The 17,678-nt window shown below is 37.8% G+C and overlaps 1 protein-coding gene and 1 long non-coding RNA gene across 2 annotated transcripts; both read right to left on the minus strand.

Moving 5' to 3' along the window:
• Positions 1 to 1,571: 1,571 nt before the first annotated feature.
• LOC133713540 (uncharacterized) lies at positions 1,572 to 2,430 on the minus strand. Its single transcript, XR_009848075.1, has 2 exons — positions 2,015 to 2,430; positions 1,572 to 1,911 (listed from the first exon to the last, which is right to left on the minus strand). It is a non-coding gene; the product is annotated as an uncharacterized LOC133713540 (long non-coding RNA).
• A 12,911-nt stretch (positions 2,431 to 15,341) lies between these two features.
• On the minus strand, positions 15,342 to 16,690 carry LOC133716185 (uncharacterized). Its single transcript, XM_062142905.1, has 2 exons — positions 16,568 to 16,690; positions 15,342 to 16,017 (listed from the first exon to the last, which is right to left on the minus strand). The coding sequence occupies exon 2, from the start codon at positions 16,014 to 16,016 to the stop codon at positions 15,342 to 15,344; it is 675 nt and encodes a 224-aa protein (XP_061998889.1). The 5' UTR covers position 16,017; positions 16,568 to 16,690.
• Between the last annotated feature and the right edge of the window lie 988 nt (positions 16,691 to 17,678).

A 17,678-nucleotide genomic window follows, 5' to 3' on the forward strand; every position in this document is an offset into this window, starting at 1 on the left:
GCATGGTAACAAAAACTACTGCCACAAGCACTAAAAGCTACTCTCATCAACAACAAAAACTACTCCTATAAGATTTCCAGTAGTCTTCGATGAGGTCACAAAAACTATTGTCATCAAAACTAAAAGTTACTATCACCAACAACAAAAGCTACTCCTACTAACACCAATAACTAATGTCACCAACAATGAAAGCTAATCCGGTGAGATATCAGCAGCCTCCAGCAAGGTCACAAAAACTACAATCACTAACAACAAAAGCTACTACCACCAACACTAAAAACTATTCACTAACAACAAAAGCTACTCCTGTAAGATTTCCGACAGCCTTCGGTGAGGTCACAAAAGCTACTGTTACCTACATTAAAAGCTACTGTCACCTACAACAACAGCTACTCCTACTAACACTTATAGCTACTCTCATCACCAACAACAAATGCTACTCTCACTAACAACAAATGCTTCTGTCATCAACACCGAAAATCTACTGTCACTAACACCAAAAGCTACTATCACCAAAACTAAAAGTTACTCATCAAAATGCCAAAAGTTGCTTTAACCAACACCGAAAACTACTCTCACCAACATTAAAAAGCTACTGTCACTAACAACGAAATCTACTCTCACTAACTAGACCTGTAAATGGACCGGATTTTGATCCGGACCCGCTCCATATCCGTGACTATTGGACGGGTTTGGATCGAAAGTTTTGATCCGTTGATCCGTTAATGATCCGAATCCGTTAACCCGTTTATTTAACAGATCAAATACGGATCTAGGTCGATCCGATCCGTTAATGATCTGGCCCGTTTTTGTAATAACAAAATATTATTTTTTTTATTAATATATTATTATTTTTTAAAAATATAAAATATAAAATGTGAAGAATTTCTAATACAATTTTTTTTTGCAGGAATCTAAGGGACAGTCTATCACCCAAGATTCCAAGAAGCATTTAGAATTTTGATAATGTAATTCTACTTTTGGTGATACTTTTCATGTTGTTTTAATATTTTATTAATATCTTATGAGGTATCATGATATAAATTTAATATTACTATTTAAAATTTTAAAATATTTGAAATTATAACGGGTCAGATTAGCGGATCGGGTATCCGTTAACCCGGCGGATACGGATTTGGATCGAGCTATCAACGATCCGCCGGGTTAACGGAGCGGGTTTGGATTGAATTTTTTTTTAAGTAAACGGATTTGGATTTAGGTCGATCCGATCCAAATCCGGTCCATTTACAGGTCTATCACTAACACTAAAACCTACTCTCAATGTACTAGCCTTTCTTCTTTCAAACCATCATTTATCAACCCAATAATGCTACTGATAAGATAATAATGATTTGGAAATGCTAATCAAAGCGAATGCATGCCTAATCTAATACTATGTCCTTTTCCTTTCCAAATCTACATTGAGAATCAATATAAATCAACCAAGTCAGAGAAAAGCTACTTAAGTAACACACAGGAAGCTGCTCCGTTTAAGTTGATACACATTTAGACATGGATAACTTGAATAGAATATAAACTATAAATGTCCATGAATAGCAAACAGTAAACACTAAAACAAAAAGAAAGGCAAATCATGAATAAAATGTAAACTACAAATGTTCAGTGGAAGAAGATAAGGCACATATAATATCTAAATGATTTCAAGGTCTATACAAAACAAAGCTCTGTAATTGCAATGCACCAAAAATCAAAGACAAAATCAGATTGGTGGCCATTTCACTCCGCCCGACTCCGATAATCAAATCAACCACATTTCGAACACTAATTCACTAATAAAATATTAAGAACAATTGAAATCGAAGATCGGTCCGTGGCCACATACATCAGGCTTCATTCGTTATCTCGTCGATTCAATTCCTTTGCTCTCCATTGGATCAATTAGGTTTTCAACTACTCAAACAGAGCAATCAGTCAATCAAATCCTTACAACAGTAGCAGTCTTGACCTAATTTAACTTATCGGTACATTAGCTAAGCGTAAAATGAAAACGTACCTTGAATCTCAGATAGGGCTCGTGAGGCCAAGCTTAACAGCCGACTCGAGGAGATGAAACACCCATGAACCTATCTTCGGCGACGAACTCCGGGAGCAACGAGAATACGTGTCTCGCCTCTTCTCCGTCTAATCACCGGGGCAAAGCATACTTGCAATCTGCAATTACAGCAATCACTTAGGAGTATGAAGACGACGGAGCCAAGCCTTGGAGATGACACTCAAGGCTTAGAGACGACGAAGCTGAGGCGAGCCGAGGAGGAGCGCGAGGCAGATAGTGTGGCTTCAAACCAGAACGACGGCCATCGTAATTTGACGGGCGAGGTCAATTCCATGGCTCAATTTTGGAATTGAACAAAGAGAGAGAGAGAGAGAGTGTGTGTGTGTGTGTGTGTGTGTGAGAGAGAGAGTGATTGATCTGTATTTGGCTCTGATGCGGTTAGTTTTCTTGGATAGAAGGGCAAAATCGTCAGTAATGGAAAATTTGTGGATGAAAGTGGCCTTATGTGTACAAGAAAAATTAGGTAGCTTTATGACTAATTAAATTTTCAAAGTGACACTTGTATGTAATTTTTTATTTCTTTTTCTTCATCTGTATTGTACTATCAACTCTCATACAGGTTTCTTCAAGAGGTACATTTTCTTTCTCTTTATACATCTAAGTTTAAAATTTTAATTGTAGAGTTTTAATTTGAATGTTTCTGAATTTGGGGTTGAGTCTTCGAAATTAGGGCTTACAAATACCAATTTCATTCATAGAAGCTAGGGAAATTTATAGAGATGGAAGTGTTTAATATTCTTAGTACGATCAGTGAATGCATACTAACTTATACTTTTTTTTTTGTTGGAAATATTGAATGCATTCTAAAATAATTGTAGAGTACAGCTTAAGATTAGGTAGTCAGATTGCATCTTAACTTAATCTATTTTGCATATTTAACTTTAGAGAGCTTCTATTCATACCTCCAAAATTAGCATTTGGACCTTCATCTTTTTCCAAGTTATAGTTGACTTTGTCAACTAATGTCAAATTACGAACAAGAACACAAAAGAGACCAAAAAAAAAAAAACCCTCTTCTTACCTCAACGAACAATATATAGTCTTCCTTTAGCGCAGGATGCTCTAGAGGAGCCTCCCTTTAGCTTGTTTTGTTAGTCTTTTCGTATCAAAAAAAAAAAAAAAAAACAATATATAGTCCTCAACTTGGAGAAAACATTATCCTCCAACATAAACCCGCAAATATACATCAAACTCTATGAAAGAAAGTGATGATTCAGTAATTGAGCAAAGCATCATTTTGGAGTCTTCGCACAAGTCATGGGTTTAGAAGTAAATGACTGTTATCTAGGGCAACAGTGTAGATGACTATTAGTTTTGAGTTGCCACGAATTGATTCCCGAAATAAATGTGTTAAGCAAGAAGACTAGTATGACACATGCATCTTCAGATTTTCCAAAATGATGTGCTTTTGCCAGAGTATTTACCAAAAGTCTGCACCAAATTAACATCAACCATTAAAAAGTCACATCAATGGCCCAAGGCAAAGTCTATATATACTTTGATATATGATGATACTTCGATATATCAGAATGCACATGTCAATTGATCAAAGAAATTGTTTCTCTTGTATCTTCTTTAGAAATGCATCTATCTGATCATAACAATACCACCAAGTTGTCTACGATCTAGCATTTGATGGAACCAGTATCAAATAAAATGGATATGGAATCTTACCCAACAAGGACTTCTTTACATATTTGCCTTTCCTTGCATAATGTCTACCCGTGTCCTTGTCTATATTCATATCCAAACCAGCAAGATCAACAAATCTCATTCTGCTTGTTTTTGAACAACCAAAACACTTGGGATGAGGTCTCCTGTGGAATCAAGTAATAAATCACTGAATGAAGCGACAGGCAAAAAAATTATATAACTATTAAACCACCTTCTATCCTAGAAAAATTAATATTCATGGAAAACATAACTATTTAAGACAACAATAAAAAAAAAAGAAAAAAAAGAGGAGGTCCAACGATCGATTTTGGAGGTATGAATGAAACTTAAAAAAAAAAAAGAAAAAAAAAAAAGAGGCTTTTATTGATTTGATTAAACTATGGGTATTGTGGGAAAATTAGGGAGGTGTAAATAGCAAATTGGTTATTCGTGAAAGTAAGTTGGAGGTCTATTAAGTGGGGAGGTTCAAATGCCAATTTTGAAGGTATGAATAGAAGCTCCCTTAACTTTATCAGTTTTATATGTAGCAGTGAAATCTACTTGTTCTAATTAATGAGTTGATTTTGTATTGTGAAAAACTTAATTTATGGCATAATTGCTAAAATACACCCTAGATTTGGCAATAATGATCAATTTACACTCCGAACTTGCAATTGCGAAAATTAATCCCTTAAACTTGGCGAAAACTGTTGATTTGCATGCCTCCGTCAAATTCAACGTTTTCCATCCAGATATGAGGGGTAATATGATCATTTTATATTTAATTCTTTGAATAATAAAAATAAATGAAAAAAAATCTTTAGAGGGAGATTCATGTCTTTCCATCTACTTATTTATTTATTTTGTTCAATTCCATCTTCTTATTTACTCATTCACTTCACGAATTTTTTTTTTTTTTTTTGCAAAATTATACCTACACTATCTCTATTATTTCAATAAGAAAAATTAAGTGGAGAAATAAAAATTTAGCTTGGTTATCTTTGCTTTGCTATTCTTAGCATATATAAGATAAATCCTCAATTTCTCAAGGTTTGGTAAGATAGGCTTATCTCTTGCGTCCAAAACTGCAGTATTGATTTTATTTCTCCAAGAAAGGGCATGAATCTTCCTCTAAGATTTATTTATTTATTTTTATTATTAAAAAAAAAGTATAAAATGATCATATTGCCCCTCATATTTGGATGGAAAACGTTGAATTTGACGGAGGGGATGCAAACCAGTAGTTTTCGCTAGGCCTAGGCAAATGTCGGGCTGGTTCAGTCCCAGGCCCAAACCGAATTTGAATCGCATAAAGCAGTTGGGCCAGATTTGAGACCCACAACCAAATTGAAATGGGCTGGGCTGAAATAATCGGTTAAACCGAAGTACCGGGTTGGGTCGGTTCAGTTTCGGTTATTGTTTGGGCCCAATTTTTTTATTTTTTGGCCCAAATTTTAATTCATTTTAAAGCCCAAATCTTCATTTACACTTTTCAGCCCAAAATGGCTGTTTTTTCAACCCAAAATTGTTGTTTTCAACTTTTCAACACCCTGCAAAGTGCAAACTGAATAAGGAACACAACTACCAGTTCAACACCCTCCAACTTGCAAACTGAAAATGGAACAAAACTACCAATTGTCCAGTTCAACACAACTATTAATCAAACTTTCAACAACCTGCAAAGTGCAAAGTGCAAATCTACGGTAATATTCAAACCTTCAAACATAACTATTAACCAAGTTCATGTCGTCATAATTCATCAACTACTACGAACTGCAACTTAAACATACAATGAAATACATCCAACTCAACACAGAAACATAACCACTGGTTCATCCTAGATTCCTATCACAGTTCAAATTCCATAACCATAACATCCAATCCAACAGTTGGTTCAAATTCGAAATTACCAAATTACAAACTAGCAGTTCAACTAAAAATAAAAATGATAAACATAAATGAAAAGTTGCAAACCCTTTTCACTCTTCGTCAACATCAGATCACAAACAGATCAGCAACATCTTCAGTTCTTCATAATTCCATCCTCAGAAAAAGAGACTGAAGTAACTCCAGACTCTAGTAAAAAAAAACATTGAAACAAGTATTAGAAAAAATTCATAAAGTTAATCATTCAAACCTGAAATAATTTAAAAAAAAAAAAAACAAAAAACAAAAAACAGAAATGCAAAATTCCAAAACCCGCTTCAAAGTTCAGCATATAGATCAAGCTCAGTTTTTATGAGCTTTTTGTACAAGGTAGACACACTGTTTGCTCTGAGCCAATCTGTGATGCCCCAGAAATTCGTATTTATTTTTCAAGGATTTTTCAGAAATTAATTAATGGTTATTGGACGATTACGTGGCTCGTTGATGGAGCGGAAGCGTTTCGGACGAATTGTTATTCGAAAAGTATGGTTTTAGGGGGGGCGCGAAAGTTGACTTTTTACACGTTGGGATTCTTCAAAAACTTCCTTCACAAAAGTTGTAGAGCGCGTCGATACGAGTTCGTGGACATGCGGTACGCGTCAATCGGAGTTCGTATGAGAAAGTTATGGTCTGCGGAAGTTTTGGGAAAGTTCTATAAATAGGAGTTTCCATTTTCGGAAACTTACTATTTTTATTTTTCACTTTTCCTTTTCCGGAAACCAGACGCTCTGTTCTCTCTCTTCCTTGCGACAGACCCGACCCGAACCTGGAAATCCGATCCGACTTTTCCGGCGATCTCCGACGTTGAAACTTTCCAGATCGACTCTCCTCCTTGCTCCGGTCGTCTCTGCGGCATCCTCTATCGGCGATATTCACCGTGTGCGGCACAGCAAAGCGGTGAAGTTTGGTGTTTTCTGACCCGGTCTGAAAACGCAGTTTTGGCGACGGCGTGGCTTCATGCTTTCTGTTGTGAGTTCGTAGGAGCCTCCCTGATCGATCTATGGTGGTTGTTTGGATCGATTCACGTGGAAATTGGTTCAACTCGGATTGAACATTGATTCACGGTTTGTGAGGTAGTTTTCGACCCTTTTTGCTTAGATTCTGACTTGAGGCTAGTTATGAAAGTTGATAAGCATACTGAGATGAAGATCTTTGATGTTGGGAGTTTTGTGAAATAGTGAGTTTTGGCCGGCGGCGGTGCGCCACCGCCTGTGGTGGCATTCTAGCGGCGTTCTGGCCATGTAAGGGATTGTTTCTGGTATTATATATCTTCTACTCGTCGATACGAGCATTTCGATATATAATACGCAATTTTTGGAGTTCGTATGAGTTTGTTATGATTTTTACAGTTTCAGACCGTTTGATTTATTCGATCCGTGAGGATTCGAGTGTCCGACCGACTTGTGGTTTGGTCATATCGATTGTGGAAGTATTCCGGAGACTTTGCAATTGGGAGGTCTCAGATGTGGTTTTGCCTCAATTGGCGTTACTTTGGGATTGTGGTTCGATTTGGGGATTCGAACTTTAATTATTTGTGATTTGTTGACTGAATCAAGGCTGTGATTTCCTTAGATGCTTGACAGAGTGCGTTCTGTAAGTAGTCTAGTGGTGCAAAGACGCAGCGGGAGTTTCGAGGTGAGTAAATCTCACGATATTTGTTATGAGCATAATTACCATATGGTCTTGGAGTCATTAGGTTAACTATGACAATAGTTGGTATTAGTGGCATTCCTGAGTGGATGACTACGTATATATATATATACGTGAAATATATATGTATTGGTGGCTTCGTGGTGATGGGAACAATATATGAAAATGAGTTCATTATTGCTCGAGAATGGTGAAATTGTGTATTGATCGAGTTGTGATTGTAGAATTTCATGTGTTGAGACACCATGAGTCTAGTATGACCATCTTAATTGAGATTTAAGATATGGTAGCTTGTGTAGGAATATCTGTGTGATGATTCGATGAATCTTTGTGATGATTGTAATGTAAAGCTTGTGTAGGAATATGTGTGATGATTTGATGACATCAGTGTGATGAATCTTTGTGATGATTTCTATCTGTGTGATGACCGGCGAAATCTGTGTGATGATCAGTTGGATGATTGCTATCTGTGTGATGACCGGTGAAATCTGTGTGATGATCGCTATCTGTGTGATGACTGCTCGGTAGCGAAGTTGAATTGTTATTAAGTTAACAAAAATCGAGAGGACTGCTGTAATGGTCGGAGCTACCTACGGATGTCAGAGTGTGAGGTTATGATGATTACTATGACTTGAATTGTTTGTCTTAATGTGACCTCCTGAACTAAAACTGTACGCAGGGGTTACTATGAATTGTTTTGCTTGTGTTTGAATTGTGATTGCCTTGTTTTCTTCTTGATTTTATTGATTTATGGTTTGATTGGTCTTAAAGGCCATAGTGGTGACGATTGTGCTCTGTGTGAGGATAAGAAGGTGATTCATTGTTTTTACCTTTGATGTCATGTTGATGACAAAGGCTTCCGGTGGGAAGGAAATGAGTGTGATCTTTGTGACTCGCCGTTGTGCGTCAAAGGATTTCCAAACATTACTTGAGGAGGTTTTGTTTGACTGGAATTTGTGTAATTAGATGCTAGGTTGAGAATCTGAGCATGTGGTTTTAGTCACGAGTTGACCTACGTAAGCATGTTATGGAAGGTTATGAAACAGATGGTTGTAGTTGTGAGTAATGTGTTTATCGTTGTTTAGGTTGAGGTGACTTAAGAATGTGTTTCTGCTATGTGGTTTTGAGTTTACTCATACGAGCTTTCATAAGCTTACCGGGTTTGTTGTGTGGCAACCCAGTGCACTATTCAATGGTGTAGGGGTTAACCCTACAAGTCAGGACAATCGTGGCTGAAGCTGAGATCGCGTGCTTACAGCTATACGGGAGGAAGCCAATTTTGTGACTTTACCGTTGGAAAGACTTCCGTTGTAGTAGCTCTGAGGAGAATTTACATTTTATTTTGTTGTGACAATTTAATTCGTAAGCTTATGTAATATATGACTCTGTGGAACGGGTCTGTATTGACATAGTGGGTTCAGGGCATCAGTATGTACTTGGTTTAAAAGGAAAAAGTTTTCCAGGTATTTTGTATTGATGGCTGAACTATCACACTTGTATAATTATGAGATTATATATCGATTTTTATTTGTGTTAAAAATCAGGAGAGTGACACAATCACTGCAGCAAACTAGGCATTCCACCATTTTTGGAGTTAAACTAGCTCTAAAAGGATCAATGACCCTTTTTCCAAGAGAGAATGCACTTTCAGATGCAATTGTGGATGCAGGAACAACAAACACGTCTCTAGCAATCTGCGATAAGATGGGGTACCTAGCTATATTTTGTTTCCCCTAGCCCAAAAGGTTGAAGTTCTGATTTTTAGGGTCTTTGACAGCTTCTAGAAGATACTTATCCACCTCTGATTTTATCTCCACCACATTCTTCTCTTGTCTCAGCTTCATGAAACTAGAAAGATTTTGAGCATGGTTGTCTTCCTCAACACTTAAAGCATTTGCAGAGTCCATTTTAGGCATTGTGGCCTCAATTGAAGCTCGACCACCTACAACATCAGCCTTAGAATACTCCATGTACAGCTACAAAAATACTACCTTGATCTCATCAACCATCGATTGCACTATTTACTTATCTTGCTGCAACTTGGGGAATAAGCATTGCAGATACAACAATTTGTATCTCGGATCCATCACAACAGCAATTAGGCAGATTTTGTTCATGTCTTCAAGCTTTCTCCAATACTTATCAAACTACTTCTTCATCGATGTCCCAGTGCCCACCAAGAGAGGGTCATCACTTGGGATACATTTCTTTAACTCCCCAACAATGGTGCATATCCAAAGAAGTGGCTGATTTGTTGTCACAACCTTGCTGCCACTAAACTGAATTGTTGCATCGTAAAAAATCTTCAAAAACTTCACTAATCTTGTTGCCTTATCCCAACCAACAGAATTAGGAGGCTCGTCCCCTTTCTTCCCACCAACTCTATCTTGAAAATAACCCTTAAACTAAGTGTCTTCATCCTCTAATCTCATAAAAGATTTCTTAAACTTCATGGCAATGTCAAGCTTGAAGTAAGTCGAGATCCAGTTGGTGCAGACATCCAAGGGAACAATCCCACCCTTATGCCCTATCTTTTCCTGAGCTGCACACTTTCTAAATTTCTCCAATCTTGAAAGAGAGGATCTGATGTATTTAACACAGTTTCTAATTGAGTCGATGGAACTGTCCAACTCCTCCATGCCATCCTTAACAATCAAGTTAAGGATATGGTAGCAGCACCTCATGTGCCAAAATGTGTTGTTTAACAGAAGCTCCTTCCAATTCCCTATATTTTCCAGCATATAATCAAGTGTAACTTGATTCGGGCTAGCATTGTCCACAACAATTGTAAACACCTTTTCTATTCCGCATCCTATCAAGCACGATTTTACAAGCTTCCCAATTGACTTTCCTTGATGATTAAGGATGACAACAAAATTAAGGATACGCTTATGCAAAACCCAGTTGTCATCAATAAAGTAGGCAGTTAAGACCATATAATTGATATTTTGGATCAAAGTCCAAGTGTCAGTGGTCAAGCTCACTCTCTGAGAATAGGTGGCTAAGATATTCTTAATCCTAGTTTTCTCACATTGAAATAGATCCTAGATATCTCTCCCTATACCCCTACGGGAAGGAGGCTTGAATAGCAGCTAAGTTACCTTAATGAAGTCTATAAACCCTTGTTCCTCCACAAAACTAAAAGAAAGTTAATCTCTAATAACTACGCCTCATCATTTGGCTCGCGAATCAAATAGACCGATGGAGTCCTGCAAGGCCCGACTGGTAAAAGTCAGGCCGAACCGGCATAAAAGCCCGAAAAATGCCCGGCCTGGTGGGTAGAGGTCTGAGCTTGGTTTAGGGGTTTGAAGCCCTGCACTACTAGAATTATGGCCCCAGACATCGGCAAAAAACCGATGAGAAACAAAAACCCGACCGATGTCTTTGTGGGTGATGAGAAAGATCCGGAAAATGCAGACATCGGTTTTTAGCCGATGTCTAGTATTCGTGTAGACATCGGTTTCTAATTATAAATCGATGTAAATAGGTTTAAATGATAACAAACTTACATGTTTTACTATTGTTAAACCCACATTTTATTGTATTTAATGCTTAAAGAAATATAGATTACATAACACAAGTTTGCGTTTTAACATCGTTATTGATTTAAGAACCGATGACTGATACTGTTACAGACATCAGTTCCCATTTTGGAACTGATGTCTGGTACTCAGTAACATATCGTTTTCGACAAACAATCGATGTCTGTATATTTTAGTAACATCGATTTCCATTTTGGAACTGATGTCTGGTACTCAGTAACATATCGTTTTCGACAAAAAATCGATGTATGTATATTTCAGTAACATCGATTTCCATTTTGGAACTGATGTCTGGTACTCAGTAACATATCGTTTTCGACAAAAAATCGATGTATGTATATTTCAGTAACATCGATTTCCATTTTGGAACTGATGTCTGGTACTCAGTAACATATCGTTTTCGACAAAAAATCGATGTCTGTATATTTCAGTATCGATTTTCATTTTGGAACTGATGTATCTGTATTACTAGACATCAGTTTTTATGGTTAAAACTGATTTCAACTTTATATCTAGACATCATCTTCTATAAAAAGGATGATGTCCACAAAATATGTAGCTGCTGTTATAAATTGCAATTTCAATAGTTGACAAGAGTGATTTGAATATTGGAGTATTATATCTGAAATCATCATCCTTAACAGTTTACAAAATGGGCAAAATAAAACCCCAATTCACCTATTGCAAGGCTAGCCTAGCAATTAGTATTCATGTTTGTTCATAATTGCTACAAAAAAGTTAATTAAAAGCTAGCCTAACTCAAAATCAAGAAACTGGTCAGAACCTACAGCAGAGTCTGTAAGTAGTCGGCTACTTCAATGCGGACCTCGTCAAGTTGTTGTTGGGTATACCCTTTCCGATCCTTCATCCACATTGGAACGACCCAGAACAAGATAAAACCCAGGTTTGTTATGAACCCAAGGTAGAAGTGATACAAACATAAAAGCCAGCACCATTCGGATTCGTGCTTGAATGTTTTGCAAACCTAAGTTCTCAGCATTAGATCCTCCATCTATCTGTCAACCAAAAACCACATTGATGAATCATGTATAGCATTATTGCTTGTGGTCAAATCCTGATCCCAATAGAGCCACACAAGGAGGAAAAGAGGTTGAAGGTAGATAACTTTTACCTTATATCGTGGTCGTTTTCCTGTCACTGCTTGAAACAGCATCAGAAGTGCAGAAATAACACCATCTATACTGATATCAAGATGCCATGCGGGAATTTCATCTGCTAGAACCTTTGCCCGTGATTTTGTCGAGTCAGAGCTGCAGTAAAACCAAGTTACTGAGTTACTTTATATCATATTATGAGAATTAATCTGCAGGATAATCCTTGTTAACTTTCCCAATACCTCTATGTTCACTATCCTAAACGTGAGACGCTTGTTTTAGACTATATGCAAAAAGCTTGCTCAGGTTTACTTGAAAATGGTATGGTTCTAATATGGAATATGTAAACCAAGAACCTGAGGAAAAGATAATTACTATTAGTCATGATTCTGCATCCTAAATCCTGATACATTTATCAATAGATTTCTGTGTACCTTGAAAAATAACATTGAAAAGAACTATAGCCATTCTCATCTCACTGCAGAAAAACACTATATTCCATAAAATTTGGCTAGTGCACCTTACCATGCCAAAGCAGCATTCTGTTTTTAAGATTTTTCCGGTAATATCCTCATAAAATATGAAGCAAGCAACTTCCAGGAGCACTAAAAAGGTGAAGACCAAGAACTTACAAGGCAGTGATGCGTGAATTGGTGCACTTAATACCTTCCCAGCCGTCACAAGGATCGGCACTCACCCAACTAGGAGGTTTTATATTCCACTCATCCATAAGAATCTGCATATAACCATCTGCATCCAAAATTCAAATCATGTTAAAGCTTCAATCCACAGTCAGTGACTTACAAGAAGCTTGTAAAGCAGAAACAGTTACATAAAGCTCTTTGTACAACTAGGGGATGCAAAAAGGTGCTTATTAACAAAGCTAAAGAAGAAAAACCAATGTTTGCTGCCATACCATCAAGGAAAACTGATTAGCTTCACTTTGAGAAAGAACATAACAATTGAAGAGAACTTACATTCCTGAGTGTTTGCCTCTGCTGCAATAACAAAGAACTGGACTAACACAAGCACCGGAAACGCACTAATGGCTCGAGCATTACCCATCACAGAAAACTGGAACCAAAGCCCTGCAAGTCCTTCGATGTGTAGTCCCCAGCCACCATCGTCATTCTGAAGTACCCGAAATATACACTAAAGATTAGATTCTTTAATCTTTATACAGTTGCAGATCGAAATGGAAAGAGGCAAACAGATGCCAGAAAACAAGAAAGCATATTAAAATAGGTAAAATCAAACCAAACTATCAATCATCACTCCTCATTCAACATAAGATGCCAGTTAGCCTCTCTTTCCTTTAATTTGTTTTAAAATTTCTGTTATCTCTTATCCACAATTTCTTTCTTTAAATCCCCAGGAAACTTATCCTATTAAACTTGTCTTGGTATTAGATGGATTAATTTCTCTTCTGAACAAAATCAACAGAAAACCCCCAAATTCTTATGCATACTTACACATCCACCTACTTTACTCTCACTTGTTCATATCAAGTAGTCAAATTTCGTGAAAGATTGAAACTGTAACAATGAACTCTTGCTTTCAACAATTCCTAAACGCTTGATTGAATGAGTTCACGATTCAGTCAAAAGAAACCACAAAATTAAATTTCCAGAACCTAATAAGCACAACCTAACTAATTTTCTGCTCTCAAACAAAGACACAGATACAGAGCAAGCATCCACATACAAATCGCAGTTGTAAATTTCAAGAAACAGTGCGAATCAGAGAAAACTAGATTGCAGACAAAGCAATTGAAACCCTAACAACTCCAATAGAGGTAATCGAACTAAAAGAAGAAAACCTAAATCCCTAATTTGGAAAGAAAATGGAATCCAGTACATAAACAGATCTGAGAAAAAGCGATAGAGAGAAGAGAAGAGGTATAGGGATAGGGAATCATACAGGGGCGTAGGCTGTGGCGGAGTCGAACCAGAGCTCGGCCTTGATCTTGTCATCGTTGGTCTCGTCCTTGATGAAATCGAAGAAGCGCGGGGCCGAGAACTCATAAATCTCGTCGATCATCATCGTCGTCGTCGTCGTCGAGGACGCCGTCGTGTTAGGTTCCTCCGTTGCCGGCGGCATTTGGTGTCTCAAAAATACTTCCGGTCTTAATGAGAGAGAGAGAGAGAAAAGCAGAGAGAAAGAGGCAAACAGATCGATCGATCGGACTGGGAGTGCAGATGATGATAGATCAAGCTCGAGGTCTAGAGGTCTGGAGAACGAGATCGGGGACTCGGGGTCAGAGAGCGAGGCAGGGGAACACGGGGTCAGAGACTGACGTCGGGGACTCGGGGTCAGGTCAGAGGCGGCTTGGAGAATGGTGAGGTCGACAAGGTGAGGTCGACGAGGTGAGCTGCTGAAGAAGGAGGTAGGGTTCGAAAGTTTTAGAGAATGACGAGGTCGACAAGGTGAGCTGCGGAGGTAGGGTTCGAAAGTTTTAGAGAAAGCGGAAAAAAATAGTAAGTGTGGGGGGAAATGAAATTATTAGTCCCCGCGTTCTCAAACTTTAAAACTTAGTCCCTCCGCGTTTTTTAAAATTTTTCGAACAAAACTTTTCTCATCGTTTTATTTGGTGACTGATGTCTATAATAACCATAGAAATCGGTTTCTTCACAAACTGATGTTAACATGTTTTTTAACATCAGGTGCAATCCTGACCGATTTAATAGTGGTGATGTCTAATGACATTATTCTAGTAGTGCTGCCTGACCCATAGACCCAGCCCGCCAAAGGCCCATAAATTAAATATTATACTATGTAGTTAATTATATATATATATATATATATATGTACAGATCCTATCCAGAGTGAGGCCTCACTCTGAAATTAACGTGTGAGGTTGGAGTTTAGGGTCACTTTTTTTTCTCATATCTACATCTCGACCGTTCAGTTTTTAGGTACTAATGTATAGATCATCTCTGCAAAGTTTCAGCCAAATTGATGATCTTTAAGGTATCTAACTCACTTAAATCAATGGACGAACTGAATTTGTCCACCCTGAACCGTACCAGCTTTAAGGCAGTTAACAATGCGTTAACGACCATCAATTTGGCTGAAATTTTGTAAAGATGATCTATACAGTAGTACCTAAAAACTGAACGGTCAAAATGTGGATATGAGACCGAAAAGTGACCCTAAACCCTAACCTCGCTCTGGATAGGATATGTATATATATATGCGCGCGCACACACACATACAAACATATATCTACACACACACATATAGCAATGCACACACTGACACACACACATACATGTGCATGTTCTTTCCCAAAATTAAATACTGTAGGTTATACTTTAAGAACTCTCATTGACTTACTTAGTTAAAAAGTTAAATGTAGATTAAGTTATTTATTATTTGGAACTAGAGAATATGGGCCCGTTCCGGATAAACGAGGGCTACCTGACTCGAAAAAAAACCCGCAAGGCCCGGTTTATATGGACGGGCTTGGATCTTGAAATTTATAATAAAGCCTAGCCCGTCATTATGTAAAAGAATTGTAAGGGCTATGAACCAGCCCAGCTCGGCCTGTTGACGACCCATACTAATAACCATCTTAGCACGTGCAATCCTAGCTACATCTTCATTATAACTAAAAGCTTTCATAGTTTCACCATTTTCAACGGAATCAAATGCTAGATGTCTCTGTTTTTTTGCCGGGATGTAGAGGGGACACTTCTTGCATTGATAGAGCATGTGATTCTTCATGCTTGTAGTCCCATTCGACTTCGAGTGCACAAAGTATGTCTGGGGACAGTAATTACACTTGGCTCGAGGCTTCTCCATCTTTAAACCATCAGGATTCAATAGATTGGTGAAGTGATCCCATGCTATGCTCTTGTTCTTTTTCTTGCTTTCAGTATCAGCAAGAGGAAGTTGACTGCTTGCTGCATCAGTAGGTTGAACCTGAGCAGAAACTTGGGTAGATTGAACTTGAGCAAACGGAGGTTTATCAGATGAAACAAGAGCCGATGATGTGCTTGTTGGTGTTGTTTCGATGCTGCTTCCAGTTGCAGCAGCCTCAGTGTTGACTTCCATCCTAAGATCAGTGAAATGGATAACATAAGTCAACTTGATTCTAACTATAATTGTAACAAAACACTAAACATAATAAACAATCTGATTTGAGTGATTTCAATGTTACAATCCGTATTTCTAATTAACAGAACACTAATTTTCACACAGTTCAATGAAGCATGTTCTAATAGAATTGCTTTGATTTTTACAGATTTTGCAAAAGCATTAACAGACCAAGCATGTTCTAATAAACTTATAAACCCATGAAGCATTTTTACACAATCTATAGTATAAACACAGTTATGCAAGAAGAACATGAACAAGCAATAACAGAAGAAGGCATCATGTAGTTCTTTTGGATACATGAACAAGCAAATCATAACACTAAGTCACTAAAATTGAAACCCTAAACTCGAAAGTTCAAAAAATCAGAAGAAAGAGACCATATTTCTCTATTAGACTAACAAACAAACCCAAATAACAAGAACATCATACCAAAACCCAGATTCAAGAATGAACAATTGAACATTACGGTGAGAGATCTTAACATTACGGTGAAAAATGAAACATACCTAAAACTGAGAGAGTGACAGAGAAAGATTGATGAGCGCGATTGATTGAGAAAGTGAGAGATTGAGAGGTGTGGGTTTTTCGTTTCAAAGAGAATGAGAGTTGAGAGAGAACTCTCGTTTTCATTTTTGTGAAAGAGAAAGAAATGAAATCAGCTGTGGGAATTAGGGTTTCGTGGTCATTCGCTCCGGTAGGGTGCACCAGATAGAAAATTTTAGCCTATCAATATTTGACACATATTAAATATATATATATATATATTTTATAAATATATTTGAAAATTGGTCAGGTCAATTTTTAATCGGTCAAAAATAAGCGCATGGAAGCGGTTTCGGTTCTAGTTTTTTTTGTTTTCTTCCTTCTCACTTTCGATTCGGTAACTAACCCGCATATTTCAGGGCTGTTCAGTCAGAAAATCGGATTAAATTCGGTTATGCCCAACCCTAGTTTTCGCTAAGTTCAAAGGGTTAATTTTCGCAATTGCAAGTTAGGGGTGTAACTTGACAATTATTTCCAAGTTTATGGTGTATTTTGACAATTAGCTTTAATTTATTTATATTCAAATATTTCAAAACTTTTGTATTTACCCCAGCCTACTTCGAAATCCTGGCTCCAGCCCTAACAGTTTGGGCCTCAAACAGTATCGAACCACGCCGTGCTTAGCCTAGCCCTATAGGCTCACTTGGAGGTTAATATAAAATGAGCTTTATTAAATGATTCTATGAATCTAGCACAAACTAGGCTTGGGCTCGGGTCGGGCCGAGCCCGGATTTTGCCAGAACCGAGACCGAGCCCGAAGTAATCGGTCTGGGCCAGTTCAGTCTATTTAAGATGTGAGAACCGACAGAAGCCCGACCCGTTATGTTTAGTGTCGGGTTTTCGGGCTTTTCGGTCCGAAACTACGGTGGGTGAGGTTGAAGACGACAGCAGTCCCAACAGCCAAGCCACTGCTTCAGCTTCTTCGTTCGAGCGAAAGGTCTCCAGATCCAGATTTGTTAGCTACGACAGCCGGAGCTTCTCCGATGACTTTCGACTGGTTTTGGCAATTGCAATCTCAGAAAGGTAGAGTCTCAAAGAGAAGGCAAGCCCAAACACTCGTCATCATCAGCAGCT

This window comes from Rosa rugosa, chromosome 6 (genome assembly GCF_958449725.1).
Source record: "Rosa rugosa chromosome 6, drRosRugo1.1, whole genome shotgun sequence".
Classification (NCBI taxonomy): Eukaryota; Viridiplantae; Streptophyta; class Magnoliopsida; order Rosales; family Rosaceae; genus Rosa; species Rosa rugosa.